The sequence below is a fragment of the Nerophis ophidion genome, linkage group LG04 (genome assembly GCF_033978795.1).
Source record: "Nerophis ophidion isolate RoL-2023_Sa linkage group LG04, RoL_Noph_v1.0, whole genome shotgun sequence".
Classification (NCBI taxonomy): Eukaryota; Metazoa; Chordata; class Actinopteri; order Syngnathiformes; family Syngnathidae; genus Nerophis; species Nerophis ophidion.
This window is the reverse complement of record NC_084614.1, coordinates 22,744,438-22,771,673: the sequence shown is the minus strand read 5'-3', so window position 1 is coordinate 22,771,673 and position 27,236 is coordinate 22,744,438. Positions and strand designations below refer to the sequence as shown.

At 33.9% G+C, this 27,236-nt stretch overlaps 1 protein-coding gene across 1 annotated transcript; it reads right to left on the bottom strand.

Annotated features, from left to right (window-relative positions):
• Positions 1 to 1,914: 1,914 nt before the first annotated feature.
• s100u (S100 calcium binding protein U) lies at positions 1,915 to 19,859 on the bottom strand. The gene is made up of 3 exons (XM_061897447.1): positions 19,558 to 19,859; positions 11,849 to 11,979; positions 1,915 to 3,711 (listed from the first exon to the last, which is right to left on the bottom strand). Exons 2-3 carry the CDS (start codon positions 11,966 to 11,968, stop codon positions 3,217 to 3,219), a joined length of 615 nt encoding a protein of 204 aa, XP_061753431.1. The 5' UTR covers positions 11,969 to 11,979; positions 19,558 to 19,859; the 3' UTR covers positions 1,915 to 3,216.
• Positions 19,860 to 27,236: the final 7,377 nt, after the last annotated feature.

Genomic DNA, 27,236 nt, shown 5'->3' with positions numbered 1-27,236 from the left:
TATAAATGTGTGATGACTTAAAAAAAAGCAGTTGTTGACAGTTTTGCCACAAAGTTGCCAAAAAGGGGCCTCATTTTTTGACACTCTATAAAACATCTTACCAAAGTTGTTGCTGATCTTTGACAAATTTCAGACCATAATTTTTCATTAGAATTTGTTATATGGAAAGTACTTTTTCAATTAAGTCTTTCAAATAATTAAACATGCGTTTAAAAGGTTACAATCCTTAAAATGACTACATTTTGGCCTCGTTTTGAGGAGGTCTAAACCTCCAAAAAGTACACACATTTGCAAACAAGTTACATTTATTTTTTTTAAATGTAGTGTATTTTTGAGAAGAAAATTATGTACTTTTGGGCGAAAAAGTTTTACTGCTGAAAAAAATGGTGTTTTCAAGAATGAAGCGGTGTATTTTTGAGCAAAAAAAGTTATATTGCTGAATTTAAAGGGTATTGTATATTCCATAAAGTTGTGTATTGTTAAGGGAAAAAAGTTATTTTGTTGAAAATATTTACTATTTTCAAGAATAAAATAAAATGATTTTATATATATACATTTATATATATATACACATGTGTGTATGTATATATATATATATATATATATATATATATATATATATATGCATATGTATATGTTTCTATATGTATCCATATACAGTATATATATATATATATATATATATATATATATATATATATATATATATATATATATATATACATACACACATATATATATATACACACATATATATATATATATATACACACACATATATATATATGCATGTATATATATGTATGTATGTATATATATATATATGCATATGTATATATGTGTATCCATATACAGTATATATATCCATATACAGTATATATATATATATATACAGTATATATATATATATATATATATATATATATATATATATATATATATATATATATATATATATATATATATATATATACAGTATATATATATATATATATATAAGGCTTATACATCAAACATAAATCATATATTTTATTTTACCAAAAACTAAAATATATAAAATAAAATCATAAATATATATATATATAGTTTTTGAGAATGAATCTAGTTAAAAGAGCTGTATAATTTCAAGAATAAAGTAAAAAGACATTTCTTTGACAAAAAAGTCACAATGTGTGAGAATTTCGAGTTAAAAAAAAGTATATATTTTTGGGGGGGAAAAAGTGTATATGTAAAAAAGCAAACACGTTGTAGAAATGTAGTAATAACACATACAGTACTTTTGAGGCAATAAATCATCCTTTTAGGAGAAAAAAGTTATTATAACAACTGTATAATTTTGTAAATGAAGTCATACATTTTTCTGAGGGAATTCTAAAAATAATGCTATGAAACGACTGCTTGGACCCATGAAGGTATCAGGAGGCTAATAAAGGTAAAGATGAAGGTGGCACTGAAGGAATAGTTCAACGTTAAACACAACAAAAGCGGATTTAAACAAGGGATGCTAAGGTAAAGCTAAATCATTCTCTAAAGCAGCGTTTTTCAACCACTGTGCCGCGGCACACTAGCGTGCCGTGAGATATTGTCTGGTGTGCCGTGGGAAATTATGCAACTTCACCTAATTTATGCCAAAAATATTTTTTGCAAATCAATAATTATAATCTGCCAATAATGTGCCGTGTAAAACTCGACAGGGTAACCACGTAATATTCCATGTCAGGAGTTGGCAGCATTGCTTTGTAAAAGTCGGAATGTGTCGGGTGAGACAAGGAGGGTTTGTTGTGAACGTGAAAAACGTATTCAGGTGTTACCATTTAGTGGTCAATTGTACGGAATATGTACTGTACTGTGCAATCTACTATTAAAAGTCCAAATCAATCAATCCCGATATGCAGATCACAGTAGGAGGCAGTGTGAAGGTAAAAAAGGTATTTAATGCTTAAACCCAAAATGAACGAAAGGGAAAGGAAAACGCTATGCAAAACGAAAGTCAAACCGAACTGGCTACAAAGTAATCAGACAGAATGCTGGACGACAGCAAAAACTTACGGCGTCCACAAAGTACATCCGTACGTGACACAACAATCAACAATGTCCACACAAAGAAGGATAGCAACAACGTAGATAGCCTTGCTTGCTAACACAAAGTACAGTTGTTAACGTTTTCTGCTGGTGGCGTGCCTATGGATTTTTTTTTATGACAAAAATCTGCCTAGGTTGAAAAACACTGCTTTAAAGGGTGTGAATGAGTTTGTGTGCATAGCGACAGAAGGGGGCGGGGTCAGGGTTTGCATTCACAGGATGTTACATGACCATATAAGGTTAAGGCTATAGTGGTAGAGGAAGCTTGTTTAGTGGACTTTCTGCACAGCTGGGTTCGTAGTGGTTGTACAACATCCTCTAGTAGCTCACCGCATCTTATTATTATTAGTGTATGTGTGTGTGTGTGTGTGTGTGTGTGTGTGTGTGTGTGTGCGTGTGTGTGTGTGTGTGTGTGTGTGTATAATTCTCCCGTCCAAAGGCAAAACCCAGTAACTCAATTTTGCTCAAAACTGAGCTGATAATATTTTGGGAGTTCCCAGGTGATATGCTTTACATTACTGTATGCGATATTGTAATTTGCATGGCAGGACCTAGCAACTACCACATAACCGCGTAGATACAACAGAAAAACCTAGTATCTCGAGGGACCAATCGGAGCTTCTTTGTCAGTCGCCTTATTGTCTTTAATGAGACATTTGCACGAATGGGGGCCGACGGTCAACCTAATTATGTGATATTATGGCACGAGGGGATATTTGGAAGATTGGCCCAGGACGTTGCAAGCACCTTCATTAAATGTATTGTTCTTGATTCTTCCCCTTGTGTACTCTTTTGGGCAGATAACTGTGGAGGTCAAAATAAAAACTGGACGCTGTACACGGCTCTTGCCCAATGTGCAAACGCAGAACGGGGCCCACCCGAGATTGTGATAAAATATCTGGAGAAAGGGCACACGTTCATGAGAGCAGATTCAATCCATGGCTCAATCGGCAAGAAAACGAAAGCTCAAGAAAGCATCTCTACGTTTGACGACTTTGTAGATCTTTGTAAGACAGCATCAAGATCGATTGGTTTTCCTTTGTTTCCTCAAAATCAGCTAGAAGGGAGTTGCTAGGTTTTGCCTTGGACGGGAGAATTAGTGTGATCATAATCAATGGACGGATGGATTGTCCCTTATGAGTCCTCTGTTTTCTTCTCAGCCTCCTCCGGGGCATCTTCAGGCATCTTCTCCACCACTTCCTCCACCTTTTTTGTCTCCTCTAGACCTCCCACCTCCACCTTAGCGGCGCTCGATGACACGTTCACTGTCACCCCCGCATCCGCCACCTCCGCCACCGCCGCTGCAGGTTTCTCCTCTTCGGGCGCCACCTTCTTCTCGGCCTCCTCCACCTTGGCTTCCATCTTCACCTCCACCTTCCCGTCTGCCTTGGCGTCCAGGTTGCCGTCGCCGTTGGCTTCCGCTTTCACCGCCACCTTGGTTTCTCCCTCGGGCGAGCTTTGCACCGCCGCGTTCTGGGCGGGCTGGTCCTTGGCACGACTCCGCTGCTCGCTGAGGGACTTGGCCAGGAAGCCCACCAGATTCAGGTACTCCTCAAAGCCCACCTTGCCGTCCTGGTTGGCATCCAGGCCCTGGCCCATGTTGTTGATGGCCTCCTTGCTGTCGGTGTCCTGCGGGCAAAGGTCGACCCGCACACCAGAGTTCATCATGCAATCAAGTCAAAGTTTAGTTGGAAATGTTTCCACATTTGCTTTAACTCTGGAACTGATTATTTACATCATTTCCTGTCGAAAAATTATTCTGAAAAGTGTTAATGATGACAATGTGAAAACTTGTATTTTTAATTTTTGCAAATTTATTACAAATAATACAAACCCCGTTTCCATATGAGTTGGGAAATTGTGTTAGATGTAAATATAAACGGAATACAATGATTTGCGAATCCTTTTCAACCCATATTCAGTTGAATGCACTACAAAGACAACATATTTGATGTTCAAACTCATAAACTTAATTTTTTTTTTGCAAATAATAATTAACTTAGAATTTCATGGCAGCAACACGTGCCAAAGTAGTTGGGAAAGGGCATGTTCACCACTGTGTTACATCACCTTTTCTTTTAACAACACTCAATAAACGTTTGGGAACTAAGGAGACTAATTGTTGAAGCTTTGAAAGTGGAATTCTTTACCATTCTTGTTTTATGTAGAGCAGGGGTCACCAACGCACAGGTAGCCCGTAAGGACCAGATGAGTCGCCCGCTGGCCTGTTCTAAAAATAGCTCAAATAGCAGCACTTACCAGTGAGCTGCGTCTATTTTTTAAATTTTATTTATTTACTAGCAAGCTGGTCTCGCTTTGCTCGACATTTTTAATTCTAAGCGAGACAAAACTCAAATAGAATTTGAAAATCCAAGAAAATATTTTAAAGACTTGGTCGTCACTTGTTTGAATAAATTCATTTATTTTTTTACTTTGCGTCGTATAACTTACAGAAAGACAATTATAGAGAAAAAATACAACCTTAAAAAATATTTTAGGATTTTTAAACACATACCTTTTTACCTTTCCTGACTTTTTAAATCAATGTTCAAGTAAATTAATGTTTTTATTGTAAAGAATAATAAATACATTTTAATTAAATTCTTCATTTTAGTTTCTGTTTTTTCAAAGAAGAATATTCGTGAAATATTTCTTCAAACTTATTATGAATAAAATTAAAAAAAAATAATCTGGCAAATCTAGAAAATCTGTAGAATCAAATTAGAATCTTATTTCAAAGTCTTTTGAATTTCTTTTAAAATTTTTGTTCTGGAAAATCTAGAAGAAATAATGATTTGTCTTTGTTAGAAATATAGCTTGGTCCAATTTGTTATGTATTCTAACAAAGTGCAGATTGGATTTTAACCTATTTAAAACATGTCATCAAAATTCTAAAATTAACCTTAATCAGGGAAAATTACTAATTACTAAATAATTGTTTTAATTTTTTCAAAAAGATTCAAATTAGCTAGCTTTTCTCTTCATTTTTTTCAGTTGAATTTTGAATTTTAAAGAGTCAAAATTGAAGATAAACTATGTTTCAAAATTTAATTTTCTTTTTTTTCCTGTTTTCTCTTTTTTTAAACCGTTCAATTAAGTGTTTTTTTCATCATTTATTCTCTACAAAAAACCTTCCATAAAAGGAAAAAAAATGTACGATGGAATGACAGACAGATATACCCATTTTTTTATTGATATAGATTTATTTATTAAAGGTTAATTGAGCAAATTGGCTATTTCTGGCAATTTATTTAAGTGTGTATCAAACTGGTAGCCCTTCGCATTAATCAGTACCCAAGAAGTAGCTCTTGGTTTCAAAAAGGTTGGTGATCCCTGATGTAAAGCTTCAGTCGTTCAAAAGTCCGGGGTCTCTGCTGTCGTATTTTACGCTTCATAATGCGCCACACATTTTCGATGGGAGACAGGTCTGGACTGCAGGCGGGCCAGGAAAGTACCCGTACTCTTTTACTAGGAAACCACACTGTTTTTAACACTTGTCTTGCTGAAATAAGCAGGGGCGTCCATGATAGCGTTGCTTGGATGACAACATATGTTGCTCCAAAACCTGTATGGACATTTCAGCATTAATGGTGCCTTCACAGATGTGTAAGTTACCCATGCCTTGGGCACTAATACACCCCCATACCATCACAGATGCTGGCTTTTGAACTTTGCGCCTATAACAATCAGAATGGTTATTTTCCTCTTTGTTCCGGAGGACACCACGTCCTCTGTTTCCAAATATAATTTGAATTGTGGACTCATCAGACCACAGAACACCTTTCCACTTTGCATCAGTCCATCTTAGGTGAGCTCGGGCCCAGCCAAGCCGGCGGCGTTTCAGGATATTGTTGATAAATGGGTTTGGCTTGGCATAGTAGAGTTTTAACTTGCACTTACAGATGTAGCAACCAACTGGAGTTACTGACAGTGGTTTTATGAAGTGTTCCTGAGCCCATGTGGTGATATCCTTTACACACTGATGTCGGTTTTTGACGCAGTACTACCTGAGGGATCAAACGCCCGTAATATCATCGCTTATGTGCAGTGATTTCTCCAGATTCTCTGAACTTTTTGATGATTTTATGGACTGTAGATGGTAAAACCCCTCAACTCCTTGCAATAGCTCGTTGAGAAATGTTGTTCTCAAATTGTTCAACAATTTGCTTACAAAGTGGTGACCCTCGCCCCATCCTTGTTTGTGAATTACTTAACATTTCATGGAAGCTGCTTTTATTCCCAATCATGGCACCCAACTGTTCTCAATCAGCCTGCACACCTGTGGGATGTTCAATATAAGTGTTTGATGAGCATTCCTCAACTTTATCAGTATTTATTGCCGCCTTTCCCAACTTCTTTGTCACGTGTTGTTGGCATCAAATTCTAAACATAATGATTTAAAAAAATATCAAATATGTTGTCTTTGTAGCATATTCAACTGACTATGGGTTGAAAATTATTTGCAAATCATTGTATTCTGTTTATATTTACATCTAACACAATTTCCCAACTCATATGGAAACGGGATTTGTAAAACAAAAACAAAAAAACATATGTATTCGGACTCTTTACTCAATACTTTGTGGATGCACCTTTGGCAGAAAAAACAACCTCAAGTCTTTGTCCATTCCTCTTTGCAGCACCTCTCAAGCTCCATCAGGTTGGATGAGAAGCGTTGGTTTTTGTCATGATCTGTGGTCTGGATCAGGTTTTTTGTTATTTTTCTGTCTAAGACTCCTTCGGTTCCTGTTTTTTTGTGCACCCTTGTTTGTTTTAGTTACAATGGCTACTTAATATTTCCACCTGTCTCTGATTAGTGTTCGCCCAATCACCTGCTGCCCAAGCACTAATCAGAGGCATTATTTAAACCTGCCTTGCCCTCCTGTCAGTGCTGGAGTATTGTTTGCTGTATGCTGTGGACTGCCTTTTTTGTATGCTGTGAGCTGTTCCATGCATCCTGACTCCTATCCCTGTTTACTGTTTCCTGGTTTGTGTTTTCCTTGCCTTTTTTTTTTTAACATTAAAACCAAGCCTGTCATCTCTGCATCTTGGGGTTCGTCACCACCACTCCGTGACAGTTTTCACCCAGGATGTCTCTGTGCATTGCTGCATTCATCTTTCCCTCTATTATTATTATATATTATTATTATCCTTATTTAAGTCTGTTTTGACTAGTCTCCCAGTTCATGTTGCTGACAAGCATCCCCACAGCATGATGCTGCCACCACCATACTTCAATGTAGGGATGGTATTGGCCTGGTGATGAGCGACACCTGGTTTCCTTCAAACATGACGCCTGGTATTCAGCCCAAAGGGTTCAATCGGATTATTGGTCACCTCCCTGACTAGACTAACATGAATGCAGCAAAGTACAGAGACGTCCTGGATGAAAAACCATCGCTTCCTATCCAAGCTGATGGAGTTTGAAAGGTGCTGCAAAAAGGAATGGGCGAAACTGCCCAAAGATAGGTGTGCCAAGCTTGTGGCATCATATTCATAAGGACTTAAGACTATAATTTGCTGCCAAATGTGCGTCAACAAATTATTGAGCAAAGGCTGTGAATAACTAAGAACATGTTTTTTTTTTTTTTAAAGTTTTGATAAACTAGTAAAATTACACAGGAAACTCAACTTTTTTTTTACATTGTCATTATTAGAATTTTAAGGACAAAAAAAATGTCTATTCCATTTTGGAATAAGGCTGTAACATAACAACAAAAAATAGTAAATACTTTCCAGATGCACTATTATTCTAATGTATTTTTGTTACTTTCTCCATTTAAATGATTTCTTATAATAAAATGTTGTTACTTTCTCCATTTAAAGGAGTTATTATAATGTACTTTTGTCACTTTCTCCATTTAAAGGAGTTAGTATAATGTACTTTTGTTACTTTCACCATTTAAATAAGTTATTATAATATATTTTGTTACTTTGTTCATTTAAATGAGTTCTTATAATGTACTGTTTCTACTTTCTCCATTTAAAGGATTTAGTATAATGTATTTTTGTTACTTTCTCCATTTAAAGGAGTTATCATAATGTAATTTTGCTACTTTCTCCATTTAAAGGATTAGTATAATGTACTTTTGTTACTTTCTCCATTTAAAGGAGTTAGTATAATGTATTTTTGTTACTTTCTCCATTTCAAGGAGTTAGTACAATGTACTTTTGTTACTTTCTCCATTTAAATGAGTTATTACAATGTACATTTGTTACTTTCTCCATTTAAATAAGTTTTTATAATGTATTTTTGTTACTTTCTTCATTTGAATGACTTTTTATAATGTACTGTTTTTACTTTCTCCATTTAAAGGAGTTAGTATAATGTACTTTTTTTACTTTCTCCATTTAAATAAGTTTTTATAATGTATTTTTGTTACTTTCTTCATTTAAATGTCTTCTTATAATGTACTGTTTCTACTTTCTCCATTTGAGGGAGTTAGTTTAATGTACTTTTGTTACTTTCTCCATTTAAAGGAGTTAGTATAATGTATTTTTGCTACTTTCTCCATTTAAAGGAGTTAGTATAATGTACTTTTGTTACTTTCACCATTTAAATAAGTTATTATAATATATTTTTGTTACGTTGTTCATTTAAATGAGGTCTTATAATGTACTGTTTCTACTTTCTCCATTTAAAGGATTTAGTATAATGTAATTTTGCTACTTTCTCCATTTAAAGGATTAGTATAATGTAGTTTTGTTACTTTCTCCATTTAAAGGAGTTAGTATAATGTATTTTTGTTACTTTCTCCATTTCAAGGAGTTAGTACAATGTACTTTTGTTACTTTCTCCATTTAAATGAGTTATTACAATGTATATTTGTTACTTTCTCCATTTAAATAAGTTTTTATAATGTATTTTTGTTACTTTCTTCATTTGAATGACTTCTTATAATGTACTGTTTTTACTTTCTCCATTTAAAGGAGTTAGTATAATGTACTTTTTTTACTTTCTCCATTTAAATAAGTTTTTATAATGTATTTTTGTTACTTTCTTCATTTAAATGACTTCTTATAATGTACTGTTTCTACTTTCTCCATTTGAGGGAGTTAGTTTAATGTACTTTTGTTACTTTCTCCATTTAAAGGAGTTAGTATAATGTATGTTTGCTACTTTCTCCATTTAAAGGAGTTAGTATAATGTATTTTTGCTACTTTCTCCATTTAAAGGAGTTAGTATAATGTATTTTTGTTACTTTCTCTATTTAAATAAGTTATTATAATGTATTTTTGTTACTTTGTTTATTTAAATGAGTTCTTATAATGAACTGTTTCTACTTTCTCAATTTAAAGGATTTAGTATATTATATTGTTGTTACTTTCTCCATTTACAGGAGTTACCATAATGTAATTTTGCTACTTTCTCGTTTTAAATGTAATTTCGCTACTTTCTCCGTTTAAAGGAGTTAGTATAATGTATTTTTGTTACTTTCTCTATTTAAATAAGTTATTATAATGTATTTTTGTTATTTTGTTTATTTAAATGAGTTCTTATAATGAACTGTTTCTACTTTCTCCATTTAAAGGATTTAGTATATTATATTGTTGTTACTTTCTCCATTTAAAGGAGTTATCATAATGTAATTTTGCTACTTTCTCCATTTAAAGGAGGTAATATAATGTATTTTTGTTACTTTCTATATTTAAATAAGTTATTATAATGTATTTTTGTTACTTTGTTCATTTAAATGAGTTCTTATAATGAACTGTTTATACTTTCTCCATTTAAAGGATTTAGTATATTATATTGTTGTTACTTTCTCCATTTAAAGGAGTTATCATAATGTAATTTTGCTATTTTCTCATTTTAAAGGAGTTATCATAATGTAATTTCGCTACTTTCTCCATTTAAAGGAATTAGTATAATGTATTTGTGTTACTTTCTCCATTTCAAGGAATTAGTATAATGTATTTTTGCTACTTTCCGCATTTAAAGGAGTAAGTTTAATGTACTTTTGTTACTTTCTCCATTTAAAGGAGTTAGTATAATGTACTTTTGTTACTTTCTCTATTTAAAGGAGTTAGTATAATGTACTTTTGTTACTTTCTCCATTTAAATGAGTTATTGTAATGTAATTTTGCTACTTTCTCCATTTAAAGGAGTTAGTATAATGTACTTCTGTTACTTTCTCCATTTAAAGGAGTAAGTATAATGTAATTTTGTTATTTTCTCCATTTAAAGGAATTAGTATAATGTACTTGTGTTACTTTCTCCATTTAAAGCAGTTAGTAAAATGTACTTGTGTTACTTTCTCCGTTTAAAGGATTTAGTATAATGTATTTTTGTTACTTTCTCCATTAAATATAGTTATTATAACGTATTTGTGTTACGTTTTCAATTTAAAAGAGTTATCATAATGTATTTTTGTTACTCTCTCCATTCAAATGAGTTAATATAATGCATTTTTGTTACTTTCTCCATTTAAATAAGTTATTATAATGTATTTTTGTTACTTTGTTCATTTAAATGAGTTGTCATTATGTACTATTTCTACTTTCTCCATTTAAAGGATTTAGTATAATGTATTTTTGTTACTTTCTCCATTAAAAGGAGTTAATATAATGTATTTGTGTTATTTTCTCCATTAAATAAGAGTTATTATAACGTATTTGTGTTACTTTTTCCATTTAAAAGAGTTATTATAATATATTTGTGTCATTTACTTCATTAAAAGGAGTTAGTATAATGTATTGTTGTTACTTTCTCCATTTAAATAAGTTATTATAATGTATTTTTGTTATTTTGTTCGTTTAAACGAGTTCTTATAATGTACTGTTTCTACTTTCTCCATTTAAAGGATTTAGTATAATGTATTTTTGTTACTTTCTACATTTAAAGGAATTATTATAATGTAGATTTGCTACTTTCTCCATTTAAAAGAGTTAGTGTAATGTATTTTAGTTACTTTCTCCATTAAAAAGGAGTAAGTATAATGTACTTCTGTAACTTTCTCCATTTAAAGGAGTTAATATAATGTATTTTTGCTACTTTCTCCTTTAAATAGAGTTATTATAAAGTATTTGTGTTACTTTTTCCATTTAAAAGAGAAATTATAATGTATTTGTGTTACTCTCTCCATTTAAAGGAGTTAGTATAATGTATTTTTGTTACTGTGTTCATTTAAATGAGCTCTTATAATGTACTATTTCTACTTTCTCCATTTAAAGGAGTTAGTATAATGTAATTTTGCTACTTTCTCCATTTAAAGGAGTTATTATAATGTATTTTTGTTACTTTGTTCATTTAAATGAGTTTTTATAATGTACTATTTCTACTTTCTCCATTTAAAGGAGTTAGTATAATGTATTTTTGTTACTTTCTCCATTAAAAGGAGTAAGTATAATGTACTTGTGTTACTTTCTCCATTTAAAGGAGTTAATATAATGTATTTTTGTTACTTTCTCCATTAAATTGAGTTATTATAATGCATTTGGGTCCCTTTCTCTATCTAAAGAAGTTGATATAATGTATTTTTGTTACTTTTTCCATTTAAATGAGTTATTATATAGTATTTGTGTTATTCTCTCCATTTTAAGGAGTTAGTATAATGTATCTGTGTTACTTTCTCCATTTAAATGAGTAATTATAATGTATCTTTGTCACTTTTTGTCTCTGCATATACAGGGGTTATTATAACATACTATTGTTACTTTCTCCAGGCATATTCCAGTCATTTTAATGTATTTTTGTTACTTTCATTTACAGGGGTTCTTATAGAGTTCTATGTGAGGAAGAGAGAATAAAAGCAAGTTTCCTAACCAACAGGATGTTGCTGAGTTGGCTCTTGACCAGACTCTGGAAGTCTTTCTTGCCGAGACTGTCCTTCCCTTTGCCGGACTTCAGGAAGACCTTGACCACCGTCTGAATGGCTTCCTCCATGACCCCGCTCTCTAGGAACACATGGAATAGATGGATCACGTTCATGCAGGCGGTGGAAAAAGAAGCAGATCATTTTCCTTCCAGGTGATGATGATGACGAGCAGCGTGATGACAAAAGCCCGAGGTGATCTTTGATAGGTCATCTGATCTGATGAAGGAGGGGGAGGAGGGTGGGTGGGTTGCTTCAAATTACTCATGTCTGCTCTTCTTCTTATTATTATTCTTCTTCTCTCCACTCTCTCTTTTGTTGCAGCACTTAACACAACAAAGAGCAGGGCTTTCTTCATTGGTTTGTGTAATAATGCATTAATGCCCAGGCATAGAGCTGCATTAAAGAGATGCAGAGCTCCATCTATACAGGCATGTGGGTGACATATCCTCGCAGGAATTCCATTCACAGCAGCCTGTCTGTGGAACTCACTTGGGCAGGAATTTACAGCCCAGTGCTCCGCCAACTCTTTTCGACTTTGCTCCAAAAAGGAACCGACACGTACAACTGACTAAACACAATCGACTTTTAGCTTCTTCTTCTTCTTCGGATTCAACTGGGTGCCCCTGCTTTGCACACACGTTTGACTTTTTTGATAGAAAAGCATTAAAACATAAACTTGCAAGAACAAACTTATTTTTTGGAAAACTTTATTTTATAATGTGTATTCGTATTCTAGAGAATAAAAGTGTGATCCCCATTTTGGAGGGGAAAAAAATAAAAAAAGTATTTTCAGGCTTCTAAGTTCTCTGCTTCAAGATAAAAGTCAAAATATTTGGTGAGGAAAAAAAATCATGTATTAAGTGATTTTTTTGGAGTTATTTTCAAAATGTATTTTATTTTATTTTAAGTGTCATATTTTTTGTGAAAAAAAGAAGCATACTTTTGAGAAAAAAAGGAAACTTTAAACTACTTCAGAGACTCATGATCTCTATTCTTCGTAAAATAAGTTGTATATTATTAAAAAACAACTTCAGTATATTTACCCCAAAAAATCCGGAAGAAGAAAACTTAAAAGCCACCATATTTTTTAGATTTTGTTTTTATTTTTTAATTTAAGATTTTGTAAATAAAACAAAATATATTTTCGAGAAAAAATAAATAAATAAAATTATATATATATATATATATATATATATATATATATATATATATATATATATATATATATATATATAATTAAAACATAACTAACATATTTTAGAGAAACAAGTTGTATATTTTTTATGAAAACTCAAATAAAGAAAGGCATTTATTTTGGAGAAAACACCTGCATATATTTGGAACATTGTTGTATATTCCCCCAATAATGTTTAATTTAAAAACAATCACATATATTAAAGAACAACAAAAAATCAACTATGTTAAAGGAAAGAAGAACATAAAATGCCCCTAGATTTCTTAGAACAAAGTCATGGTTTAAGATAAAAAAATAAACATTTTTGGAAATAAAATAAACGTATTTTCAAAGAATATACATATTATACTAAAAAAATACGCACAAAAAAACCACTAACAGATTTTTGAAAAATAAGTATAGTTTTTAAGAAAAGTCATATATTTTTGAAAAAAGAAAGACATTTAATTCTTGTGGAAAAACAAAATAATATTTTTGGAAGAGAAGTTGTACAGTCTTAAAATGTTTTCGATTTAAAAAAATCATATACATCAAAAAAATGAAAACAAACTTAACATATTTTAGAGATAGAAGATGAATATTTTTATGAAAACTCAAATAAAGAAAGACATTTAGTCTGGGGGGCAAAACTGGCATATATTTGGAACATACGTTGTATAATCTCCCCCACAATTTTAGATTTAAAAACTGGGTGACCCTGCCTCGCACAAGTTTGACTTTTTTGATAGAAAAGCATGTTTTTTTGTAAAAAATAACAAAAAACATAAACTTGCAAGAACAAACTTATTTTTTGGAAAATTTTATTTAATTATGTTTATTCGTTTTCTAGAGAATGCAAGTGTGATTCCCATTTTGGAGGGGAAAAAAAGAAAAAAAAATCTACAATAAAGTATTTTCAGGCTTTTAAGTTCCCTGCTTCAGGATAAAAGTCAAAATATTTGGTGAGGAAAAAAATCATGTATTAAGTGATTTTTTTTGGAGTTATTTTAAAAATGTATTTCATTTTATTTATTTTAAGTGTCAAATTTTTTTGAAAAAAAGAAACATACTTTTGAGCAAAAAAGGAAACTTTAAACTACTTCAGAGACTCATGATCTGTATTCTTCGTAAAATAAGTTGTATGTTATTAAAAACGACTTCAGTATATTAATTAAAAAAAAATCCGGAAAACAAACTTAAAAGTCACCACATTTTTTAGATTTTTTTTGGGTGTAAAATTTAAGATTTTGTAAATAAAACAAAATATATTTTCGAGAAAAAAAAAAAATATATATATATAATATATATATATATATATACATATATATGTATATATATACATATATATATACATACATATATATATATACATACATATATATGTATATATATACATATATATACATACATATATATATATATATATATATATATATATATATATATATATATATATATATATGATTAAAACACAACTAACATATTTTAGAGAAATAAGTTGTATATTTTTTATGAAAGCTCAAATAAAGAAAGGCATTTATTTTGGAGAGAAAACCTGCATATATTTGGAATATTTTTGCATATTCCCCCAATAATGTTTGATTTAAAAACAAACAACTAATCAACTATGTTAAAGGAAAAAAAAATAAACATAAAATGCCCCTATATTTCTTAGAACAAAGTCATGGTTTAAGATAAAATAATAAACATTTTTGGAAATAAAATAAAAGTGTTTTCAAAGGATAAAAATCATTCATATTATACTAAAAAAACACACCCAAAAAACAACTAACAGATTTTTGAAAAATAAGTATAGTTTTTAAGAAAAGTTATATATTTTTGAAAAAAGAAAGACATTTAATTCTAGGGGAAAAACGAAAGAATATTTTTGGAACAGAAGTTGTACAGTCTTGAATTTTTTTCGATTTAAAAAATTATATCTATCAAAAAAATGATAACACACTTAACATATTTTAGAGATAGAAGATCTATATTTTTATGAAAACTTAAATAAAGAAAGACATTTAGTCCGGGGGGCAAAACTGGCATATATTTGGAACATATGTTGTACAATCCCGCCCACAATTTTAGATTTAAAAACAATCATGTCTATTAAAGAAAAAACACTAAAAAGTTACCATATTTGTTTTAATCAAATCATATGTTAAAGAGAAACAACGTAAAATGCCCCTATATTTCTTACAACAAAGTCATAGTCTCAGATAAAAAATACTGCATTTTTTGTAAATAAAATCATACATATATGTATACTATTTTTTTATTATTTAGAAAGAAGTAAATATTTTAAGAAAGGTAATCTATTACTCTGCATCAAGAGTTGGAATTGGGGGTTAAATCACCAAAAATTATTTGCGGGCACGGCACTGCTGCTGCCCACTGCTCCCCTCACCTCCCAGGGGGTGATCGAGGGGATGGGTCAAATGCAGAGGACAAATTTCACCACACCTAGTGTGTGTGACAATCATTGTTACTTTAACTTTAACTTTAGAAAGAAAAAAGACATTAGTCTAGAGAAAAAAAAGAAAGTATATTTTTGGAATGTTTCGCAGACCGCAATTGGCCCACGGGCCGCGTGTTTGAGACATCTGGCATAAAGGGAAAAAGATTAAGAGCTATTCAAAATCTCACGATACATGGCCCCATTCATTCTTTCCTTAACACGGATCAATCGTCCTGTCCCCTTAGCAGAAAAACAGCCCCAAAGCTTGATGTTTCCACCCCCATGCTTCACAGTAGGTGCGGTGTTCTTGGGATGCAACTCGGTATTCTTCTTCCTCCAAACACAACGAGTTGAGTTTATACCAAAATGGATACATGGATGATACAGCAGAGGATTGGGAGAATGTCATGTGGTCAGATGAAACCGAAATAGAACTTTTTGGTATAAACTCAACTCGTCGTGTCAGTGTTAAGGAAAGAATGAATGGGGCCATGTATCGTGAGATTTTGAGCCAAAACCTCCTTCCATCAGTGAGAGCTTTGAATGGTTGACCAAATACTTATTTTCCACCATAATTTACAAATAACTTCTTTAAAATTCCTACAATGTGAATTCCTGGAATTTTTTTTTCACATTCTGTCTCTCACAGTTGAAGTGTACCTATGATGAAAATTACAGACCTCTGTCATCATTTTAAGTGGGAGAACTTGCACAATCGGTGGCTGACTAAATACTTTTTTGCCCCACTGTATGTACTGAAGGAAAAAAAATCATAAAACGCCCAGATATTTCTTAGAACAAATTCATATGTTAAGATCAAATAGAAATATGTTTCAAGACAAAAAAAAACAGGTATATTTTGGAAGAAAAAAATCACAAATTTTAACAAAACTTAAAAAGTATTATTTCTTAAAATAAGGTTATATCCAAGACTAAAGTCTTGCTTTCTTTTTTTTAAAGAAAAAAATACCTTAAAGTCTCTCAGACGACTAGTGTTCCTTTAAACAAGCACTGGATGCAAACAATACACGGTATTTCCTTGAATTGCCGCCGGGCATATAGTATGCGCCTGCCTTGAATTACTGCCGGGTCAAACTCATGACACTTCCCTTAGCATCATTTTCAAAATGGAGGAGGCTGATTTCAATTCCGGTAATTTGAAATTGCATAAAGCAGGGGTCTCAAACTCAATTTACCTGGGTGCCAGTGGATGCACAAACTGGGTGAGGCTGGGCCGCAAGAAGAGATTTCTTAAAAAAATCTAACATGCAACTTACCCCGCCCCCGGTGGCGGGGATGTATAGTGTAGCCGGGAAGAGTTAGGGCTGCATGGGATTCTGGGTATTTGTTCTGTTGCGTTTATGTTGTGTTACGGTGCAAATGTTCTCCCAAAATGTGTTTGTCATTCTTGTTTGGTGTGGGTTCAAAGTGTGGCAGATATTTGTAACAGTGTTAAACTTGTTTGTACGGCCACCCTCAGTGTGACCTGTATGGCTGTTGATCAAGTATGTCTTGTAGTCACTTACAGTGTCTGCAGAAGCCAAATACAACATGTGACTGGGATGGAACGCTGTTAGTAGAGGTTGTAGAGGACGCTAAAGGCAGTACCTCCACGGTGCCCCCTTAATATTGTTGTTTGGGTGAAATTAGGGTGAATGTTTACCCTTGGAGGGGCACTGAAAATTGGGAGTTTCCCGGAAAAATGGAGGGTATAAAAGTATGACGATATAAAGCGTCATTCATATAAAACTTGCGGGCCGCACCGACATTAAGTTACTGTACATATTAAGGTGCGGGCCGCAAAATAACGTCTCGCAGACCGCAATTGGCCCACGGGCCGCATGTTTGAGACATCTGGCATAAAGGGAAGAAGATTAAGAGCTATTCAGTAGGATTCAAGGTCCAAGCTTACATCACACTCAAATTTTTACTGCACACCTTTGGTAAGTGCCGGAGTGAGAAGAGGTTTTAAAATAATTAGCGCATGCTTACTTTTACCGCATGCCTTTGGTAAGCGCAGGAGTGAGAAGAGGTTTTAAAATAATTAGCGCATGCTTACTTTTACCGCATGCCTTTGGTAAGCGCAGGAGTGAGAAGAGGTTTTAAATCAGGAGTCACCAACCTCTTTGAAACCAAGAGCTATTTCTTGGGTACTGATTAATGCGAAGGGCTACCAGTTTGATACACATTTAAAGAAATTCCCAGAAATAGCCAATTTGCTCAATTTACCTTTAATAAATAAATCTATATATATATATAAAACATGGATATTTCTGTCTGTCATTCCGTCGGACATTTTTTTTTTCCTTTTACGGAAGGTTTTTTGTAGAGAATAAATGATTAAAAAAACACTTAATTGAACGGTTTAAAAGAGGAGAAAACACCAAAAAAATGAAAATGAAATTTTGAAACATAGTTTATCTTCCATTTCGACTCTTTAACATTCAAAATTTAACCAAAAAAAGCTAAGTCGAATCTTTTTGAAAAAAATTAAAAAAGAATTTATGGAACATCATTAGTAATTTTTCCCCAATTAATATTAATTTTAGAATTTTGATGAAATGTTTCAAATAGGTTAAAATCCAATCTGCACTTTGTTAGAATATATAACAAATTGGACCAAGCTATATTTCTAACAAAGACAAATCATTATTTCTTCTAGATTTTCAAGAACAAAAATGTTAAAAGAAACTCAAAAGACTTTGAAATAAGATTTAAATTTGATTCAATAGATTTTCTAGATTTGCCGGAATAACTTTTTTGAACTTTAATCATAATAAGTTTGAAAAAATATTTCACAAATATTCTTTGTCGTAAAAACAGAAGCTAAAATGAAGAATTAAATTTAAAAAAAAAGTTTTTTCTTTTGAACATTGATTGAAATTGTCAGGAAAGAAGAGGAAGGAATTTAAAAGGTAAAAAGGTATATGTGTCTAAAAATCCTAAAATAATTTTTAAGGTTGTATTTTTTCTGTAAAATTGTCTTTCTGAAAGTTATAAGAACCAAAGTAAAAAAATACATGAATTTATTGAAACAAGTGAAGACCAAGTCTTTAAAATATTTTCTTGGATTTTCAAATTCTATTTGAGTTTTGTCTCTCTTAGAACTAAAAATTTCGAGCGAAGCGAGACCAGCTTGCTAGTAAATAAATAGCATGTAAAAAATGTAGGCAGCTCACTGGTAAGTGCAGCTCTTTGAGCTATTTTTAGAACAGGCCAGAGGGCTACTCATCTGGTCCTTACGGGCTACCTGGTGCCCACGGGCACCGCGTTGGTGACCCCTGTTTTAAATTAATTAGCGCCCCCGGCGGCAATTCAAGGAAAAACGGCACTAATGCACTAAAAAAAAGAGTCGGTCTTGATATTTATTCCAAGTGTTAGTTTGTCACTAAACTGCACGTACAGGCAAGCAGGCGACACACCCTCTGCAGCCTCAGCGTGCATGCAAGCCTGGGGCAGACACACAAACACACAAACACACACACAACGCAACACAAACATGACACAGTTGTCCATTCCGAAAATGAATTATTCAACCGCCGAAGGATTGCATCACCTTTTCTACGTCACAGCCTCACCTGGCGGCAACTTATCCGCCTTATTTGTCGTAAAAGACAACTGTAGCCGATGCAACATTGATGGCTTTACAACTAGAGTTTCCCCTTAAAGGACTTATTGCAGTGTTGCCTTTCCAAATTGGGCGAACGTGATCCTGACATGAAATATTAAAACGGGGGTTGAACTATCTTGTCCACATGAAGGAATCATCTGGAACCGCTGCCGACGTCAACAAAACACCTTTTACTTGTGGGCCTATAACTTGATATAAGCTCTTTTTTTGTGTATTTTTACACCAGTTCCTATCGTTTCAAAAGGTATTTGAACGCATCACCGCAGTAACAAAATGAAACGCGTCCATCGACATTTTAAAGTGGGACGTCTACTCCGAAACGTGGCAGCATCAAAAAAAAAAAAAAAAGTGATTGTCCTCCCACGCAAGAATAAGAAAAAAAAACACTCACCGTGTAAAACCAAGCTTGGAAAATTGCACAAAAGTGTCTTTGTGTGTCTTCTTTTACGCGGCAACGACTCCCGCTTTTGAGTCCACGCACTTGCCAAACTAGAAGGACTGCAAAGTCTTCTTCCGTGATTTTTGCTTTCCTTAAAACTTTTTTTTTTTTCCCCACTGACAAGTCAAAGGGCGTGTACCTGGAAGAGGGACGTAGAGGAGGGGGGAGAGACTAGAGGAAGACTTTAGAGACACTTTGGATTGCTGCAACTTTCCGAGTGAAGACGAAAAATGATCAGGATAGCTTGGAAAAGTTGGCTTTGGAATTTGATTTGTCACACATGCCAAAGTGTAGGCATGTGTGTGTGTGTTTGTGTGTGTGTGTGTGTATTTAAAAGAGATAAAGAGAGAGAGTTTTGCACACATCCACACACTGCTGCCTTATGGGAAAAAACATCTTCTGCACTTCGAACATGCCATTAAAACGCATATTTCCAGGAGAAAACGTGTCGATACATGAAACTATGTACATTAGGCAAGAGTGTTAAGGCTACACAAATTATACGATACAAGCGTACAGTCGGGTATTTTTTTTAAATTAAATACTTTTGAGACTAGTATCTCGAGGGTAAAGGTGTACATTTTTAAGAAATTGTGCATAATTTAATGAGAAAAAGTCACAAAATATTGAGTTTAAAAAAAAATTCAGAATTGTATATTTAAGATCAAATAAATATATCAAAAATGTTTATATACATATATACATATGTGTGTGTATATATATACATATATACATGTGTGTATGTATATATATATATATATATATGGCGAATTGTCCAGGGTGTACCCGCCTTCCGCCCGATTGTAGCTGAGATAGGCACCAGTGCCCCCCGCCACCCCAAAGGGAATAAGCGGTAGAAAATTGATGGATGGATGGATGGATATATATATATATATATATATATATATATATAAATGGATGTATATATATATATGGATGGATATATATATATATATATATATATATATATATATATTTTTTTTTTTTTTTTATATATATATATATATATATATATATATATATATATATATCTGCGATGGGGTGAAGACTTGTCCAGGGTGTACACCGCCTTCCGCCAGATTGCAGCTGGGATAAGCTCCAACGACCACCCGCGACCCCAAAAGGGACAAGCGGTAGAAAATAGATGGATATATAAATAAATATATACAATATATATATATATATATATATATATATATATATATATATATATTTATATGTATATATATATAGTATATATTTATTTGTATATATATATATATGTATATGTATATATACATATATATATATATATATATATATATATATATATATATATATATATATATATATATATATATATATATATATATATATATATATATCCATTTTCTAATGCTTATAATGCTTATTCCCTTCCGGCGCTGGAGGCTATCTCAGCTACAATCGGGCGGAAGGGGTGTACACCCTGGACAAGTTGCCACCCTATCGCAGATATATATATATATATATATATATATATATATATATATATATTATATATATATATATGTAGAAAGCTGGAACGCAAATGGCGCACGACTAAACTTGAGGTGCACCATCAAGCATGGAGTGATGGTTTAATAACTTATAAACGCATGCTTACCTTAGCTAAAGCTAAATATTACTCAAATCTCATTCACCGTAATAAAAACGATCCTAAATTTTTGTTTAGTACAGTAGCATCGCTAACCCAACAAGGGGACCCCTTCCAGTAGCTCCACCCACTCAGCTGATGACTTTATGCAATTCTTTAGTAAGAAAATTGAAGTCATTAGAAAGGAGATTAAAGACAATGCGTCCCAGCTACAACTGGATTCTATTAACACTGATACGATGGTATATACGGCGGATACTGCCCTCCGAAATAGTTTCTCTCGTTTTGAGGAAATAACATTAGAGGAATTGTTACAACGTGTAAATGGAATAAAACAAACAACATGTTTACTTGACCCTCTTCCTGGGAAACTGATCAAGGAGCTCTTTGTATAATTAGGTCCATCAGTGCTAAATATTATAAACTTATCACTTTCCTCGGGCACTGTTCCCCTAGCATTCAAAAAAGCGGTTATTCATCCTCTTCTTAAAAGACCTAACCTCGATCCTGACCTCATGGTAAACTACCGACCGGTGTCTCACCTTCCCTTTATTTCAAAAATCCTCGAAAAAATTGTTGCGGAGCAGTTAAATGAACACTTGGCGTCTAACAATCTATGTGAAACCTTTCAATCCGGTTTCAGGGCAAATCACTCCACGGAGACAGCCCTCGCAAAAATGACTAATGATGGATTCTGATGCGTCATCTATGTTGCTGCTCCTCGATCTTAGCGCTGCTTTCGATACTGTCGATCATAATATTTTATTAGAACGTATCAAAACACGAATTGGTATGTCAGACTTAGCCCTGTCTTGGTTTAACTCTTATCTTATTGATAGGATGCAGTGTGTCTCCCATAACAATGTGACCTCGGACTACGTTAAGGTAACGTGTGGAGTTCCCCAGGGTTCGGTCCTTGGCCCTGCACTCTTCAGCATCTACATGCTGCCGCTAGGTGACATCATACGCAAATACGGTGTTAGCTTTCACTGTTATTCTGATGACACCCAACTCTACATGCCCCTAAAGATGACCAACACGCGGATTGTAGTCAGCTGGAGGCGTGTCTTAATGAAATTAAACAATGGATGTCCGCTAACCTTTTGCAACTCAACGCCAAAAAAACGGAAATGCTGATTATCGGTCCTGCTAGACACCGAACTCTATTTAATAATACAACTCTAACATTTGACAACCAAACAATTAAACAAGGCGACACGGTAAAGAATCTGGGTATTATCTTCGACCCAACTCTCTCCTTTGAGGCACACATTAAAAGCGTTACTAAAACGGCCTTCTTTCATCTCCGTAATATCGCTAAAATTCGCTCCATTTTGTCCACTAAAGACGCTGAGATCATTATCCATGCGTTTGTTACGTCTCGCCTCGACTACTGTAACGTATTATTTTCGGGTCTACCCATGTCTAGCATTAAAAGATTACAGTTGGTACAAAATGCGGCTGCTAGACTTTTGACAAGAACAAGAAAATTTGATCACATTACGCCTGTACTGGCTCACCTGCACTGGCTTCCTGTGCACTTAAGATGTGACTTTAAGGTTTTACTACTTACGTATAAAATACTACACGGTCTAGCTCCATCCTATCTTGCCGATTGTATTGTACCATATGTCCCGGCAAGAAATCTGCGTTCAAAAGACTCCGGCTTATTAGTGATTCCCAAAGCCCAAAAAAAGTCTGCGGGCTATAGAGCGTTTTCCGTTCGGGCTCCAGTACTCTGGAATGCCCTCCCGGTAACAGTTCGAGATGCCACCTCAGTAGAAGCATTTAAGTCTCACCTTAAAACTCATTTGTATACTCTAGCCTTTAAATAGACTCCCTTTTTAGACCAGTTGATCTGCCGTTTCTTTTCTTTTTCTTCTATGTCCCACTCTCCCTTGTGGAAGGGGTCCGGTCCGATCCGGTGGCCATGTACTGCTCGCCTGTGTATCGGCTGGGGACATCTCTGCGCTGCTGATCCGCCTCCGCTTGGGATGGTTTCCTGCTGGCTCCGATGTGAACGGGACTCTCGCTGCTGTGTTGGATCCGCTTTGTACTGGACTCTCGCGACTGTGTTGGATCCATTATGGATTGAACTTTCACAGTATCATGTTGAACTTTCACAGTATCATGTTAGACCTGCTCGACATCCATTGCTTTCCTCCTCTCCAAGGTTCTCATAGTCATTATTGTCACCGATGTCCCACTGGGTGTGAGTTTTCCTTGCCCTTATGTGGGCCTACCGAGGATGTCGTAGTGGTTTGTGCAGCCCTTTGAGACACTAGTGATTTAGGGCTATATAAGTAAACATTGATTGATTGATTGATATATATATATATATATATATATATATATATATATATATATATATATATATATATATATATATGTATGTATGTATGTATGTATGTGTGGGGGAAAAAAAATCACAAGACTACATCATCTACTATTTCATTTTTCCCACACAAACATATATTGCGCTCTACCACGGTATCGAGCACTATTTTCTGGATAACCTATATATATATATATATATATATATATATATATATAATAGGGCTGCGAATCTGTGGGTGTCCCACGATTTGATTCTTGGGGTTGCGTTTCGATTATATATCGATTTTTTCAATTCAACGCGATTCTGGATTCAAAAATGATATTTTTCCCATTCAAAACGATTCTGTATTCATTCAATACATAGGATTTCAGCAGGATCTACCCCAGTCTGCTGACATGCTAGCAGAGTAGTAGATTAAAAAAAAAAAGCTTTTATAGTTATAAAGGACAATGTTTTATTAACTGATTGCATACATGTAAATTTGTTTTAACTATTAAACAAACCAAAAATATGATTTATTTTATCTTTGTTAAAACATTGGACACAGTGTGTTGTCAAGCTTATGGGATGCGATGCAAGTGAGATGCGATGCAAGCCACTGTGACACTGTTGTTCTTTTTTTAAATTTTTTATAAATGTCTAATGATAATGTCAATGAGGGATTTTTAATCACTGCTATGCTGAAATTATAACTAATATTGATACTGTTGTTGATAATATTCATTTTTTTTTCACTGCTTTTGGTTTTTTTCATGTCGTGTTTGTGTCTCCTCAAATGCTCTGTTTATTGCAGTTCTGAGTGTTGCTGGGTCAGGTTTGGTTTTGGAATTGGATTGCATTGTTATGGTATTGCTGTGTATTGGTTTGTTGGATTGCCCCCCCAAAAAATTAATTAAAAAAAAAAAAAAGATATTTTTATGAATGAGAATCGATTCTGAATCGTACAACGTGAGAATCGCGATTCATATTCAAATCGATTTTTTCCCACACCCCTAATATATATATATATATATATATATATATATATATATACATATATATATATATATATATATACAGTACATATATATACAATTTTGAGTAAATGTGTACAAAGAAAACTTTGTAATCTTAGTAATAGATACACTTTTGTGGATTTTTATTTGATTTAAAAAAATATTTAAACATTTTTAATAATTACAATAAATTCAATTTGCATTGATAAATATGAAATATTTTCAAGAGAAACCAACATTCTTTTGTGAGAGTATTTTTCTTCCAAATATATTTATGATAATAATTTTTTTTTGTATTACAAAAAGTTTGATAGATAAGTACAACCCTTTGAGGAAAAATAGTTTGCGATCCCAAACTTAAACAAAATAAATTAGTTTTTTTTAAATATATTCTCTTGAGAAAAAAGCTGAATACTTTTCAGGAAAGTCTAAATGAATATACAGTTTCATACATATAGTAGCGGGGGTGTATATTGTAGCGTCCCTGAGGAGTTAGTGCTGCAAAGGGTCCTGGGTATTTCTTCTGTTGTGTTTTTGTTGTGTTACGGTGCGGATGTTCTCCCGAAATATGTTTGCCATTCTTTTTTGGTGTCACACTTGCCAACCTTGAGACCTCTGAATTTGGGAGATGAGGGGAGGGGAGCAAGGTTGAGGTAGGCGGTGTTGGGAGGCGGGGTTTGGTTGTAGCGGGAGTGTGTATTGTAACGTCATGGAAGAGTTAGTGCTGCAAGGGGTTCTGGGTATTTGTTATTTTGTGTTTATGTTGTGTTACGGTGCGAATGTTCTCCCGAAATGTGTTTTGTCATTCTTGTTTGGTGTGGGTTCACAGTTTGGCGCATATTTGTAACACTGTTAAAGTCATACTTGCCAACCTTGAGACCTCCGATTTCGGGAGGTGGGGGGTGGGGGTCGTGGTTGTGGGTGGGGAGGTGGTCGTGGTTGGGGGTGGGGCGGGCGTGGTTGGGGGCGTTGTTAAGAGGGGTGGAGTATATTTACATTCCTCAAGTCAAGTATTTCATATATATATATATATATATATATATATATATATATATATATATAAGAAATACTTGACTTTCAGTGTATTCTAGCTATATTTATACATATATTTATTTTCTTATTTATATATATATATATACTGCATATATGTGTATATATGTATATTTATATATGTATATGTATATATATATTTATATATATATATATACATATATATATATATATATATATATATAAATGCTTGAATTTCAGTGTTCATTTATTTACACATTTACAAACACATAACACTCATCTGCTCATTGTTGAGTTAAGGGTGGAATTGTCCATTCTTGTTTTTCTAACCATATGCATGTACAGTAGATGGCAGTATTGTCCAGTTTAAGAGTGTCAAACATTACCATGAATTGATTAACGTGGACCCCGACTTAAACAAGTTGAAAAACTTATTCGGGTGTTACCATTTAGTGGTCAATTGTACGGAATATGTACTGAACTGTGCAATCTACTAATAAAAGTTTCAATCAATCAATTAATGCTGTTTACGGCAGACAAACTGCTTTACGGTAGAGGAAAACGGACTGCTGTTGTTGTGTGTTGTTGCCGCGCTGGGAGGACGTTAATGAAACTGCCTAACAATAAACCCACATAAGAAACCAAGAACTCGCCCTCGATCATTCTACAGTTATAACATCATTGGGCAGACATGCTGTGGGAAAGCGGACGTGAAAACAAGCTCCGGTCTGCATGGAGCTGGAGGGAGCGTGGCCTCCAGCTCCGCCTGAATTTCGGGAGATTTTCGGGAGAAAATTAGTCCCGGGAGGTTTTTCGGGAGAGGCGCTGAATTTCGGGAGTCTCCCGGAAAATCCGGGAGGGTTGGAAAGTATGGTTAAAGTGCTTTATACAGCCACCCTTGGTGTGACCTGTATGGCTGTTGAGCATACTTGCCAACCCTCCCAAATTTTCCGGGAGACTCCCGAAATTCAGCGCCTTTCCCGAAAACCTCCCGGGACAAATTTTCTCCCAAAAATCGCCCGAAATTCAGACAGAGCTGGAGGCCACGCCCTCTCCGGCTCCATGCAGGCCTGACTCAATGTTGTGACCCTCTTAAACAGGACAATACTGCCATCTACTGTACATAGAATATAATTTAAATATATTCTACATTTAAGTGCAGTCAAGGAACATGCATTAGGGAGTCTGTTCTGAAGCCCACAGTAAAGAGACGTAACTTCATCACGTCGCCTGGTTATTGACTCCAACCCAATATATTACACCGTCGACGAGCAAAATGAAGAAATACGCTTGCAAGTTCCAGAACGAATGGAAACAATAATTTCAGTTTATCCAGGAGAGTTCGAACGGTATGTTGCCTGTAAATTTTTAGAACAGACTTCTCCATTGAACACGGCGGCCGAACGGATATACTCAGCCATGATTGGTCAGTCAGTGAAGCACAAAGCGTCCGCAGCGCAGCATCGTTCACAACCCAGTATTATGGCCCACCTCGCAAAATGGAGACCCGATGGTGTATCTTATGCTGAGACAAAGATGGCTATGCTTATAGCTGGAAGCAACATCCCGTTCTCATTTGCGGATGTCTACAAAAAATCTGTGAAGGATGTTCCCGGTTTCGGAGATCGCTTGCCAATACGCAAATGGCAGAACAAAGGTTACTCAAATAATG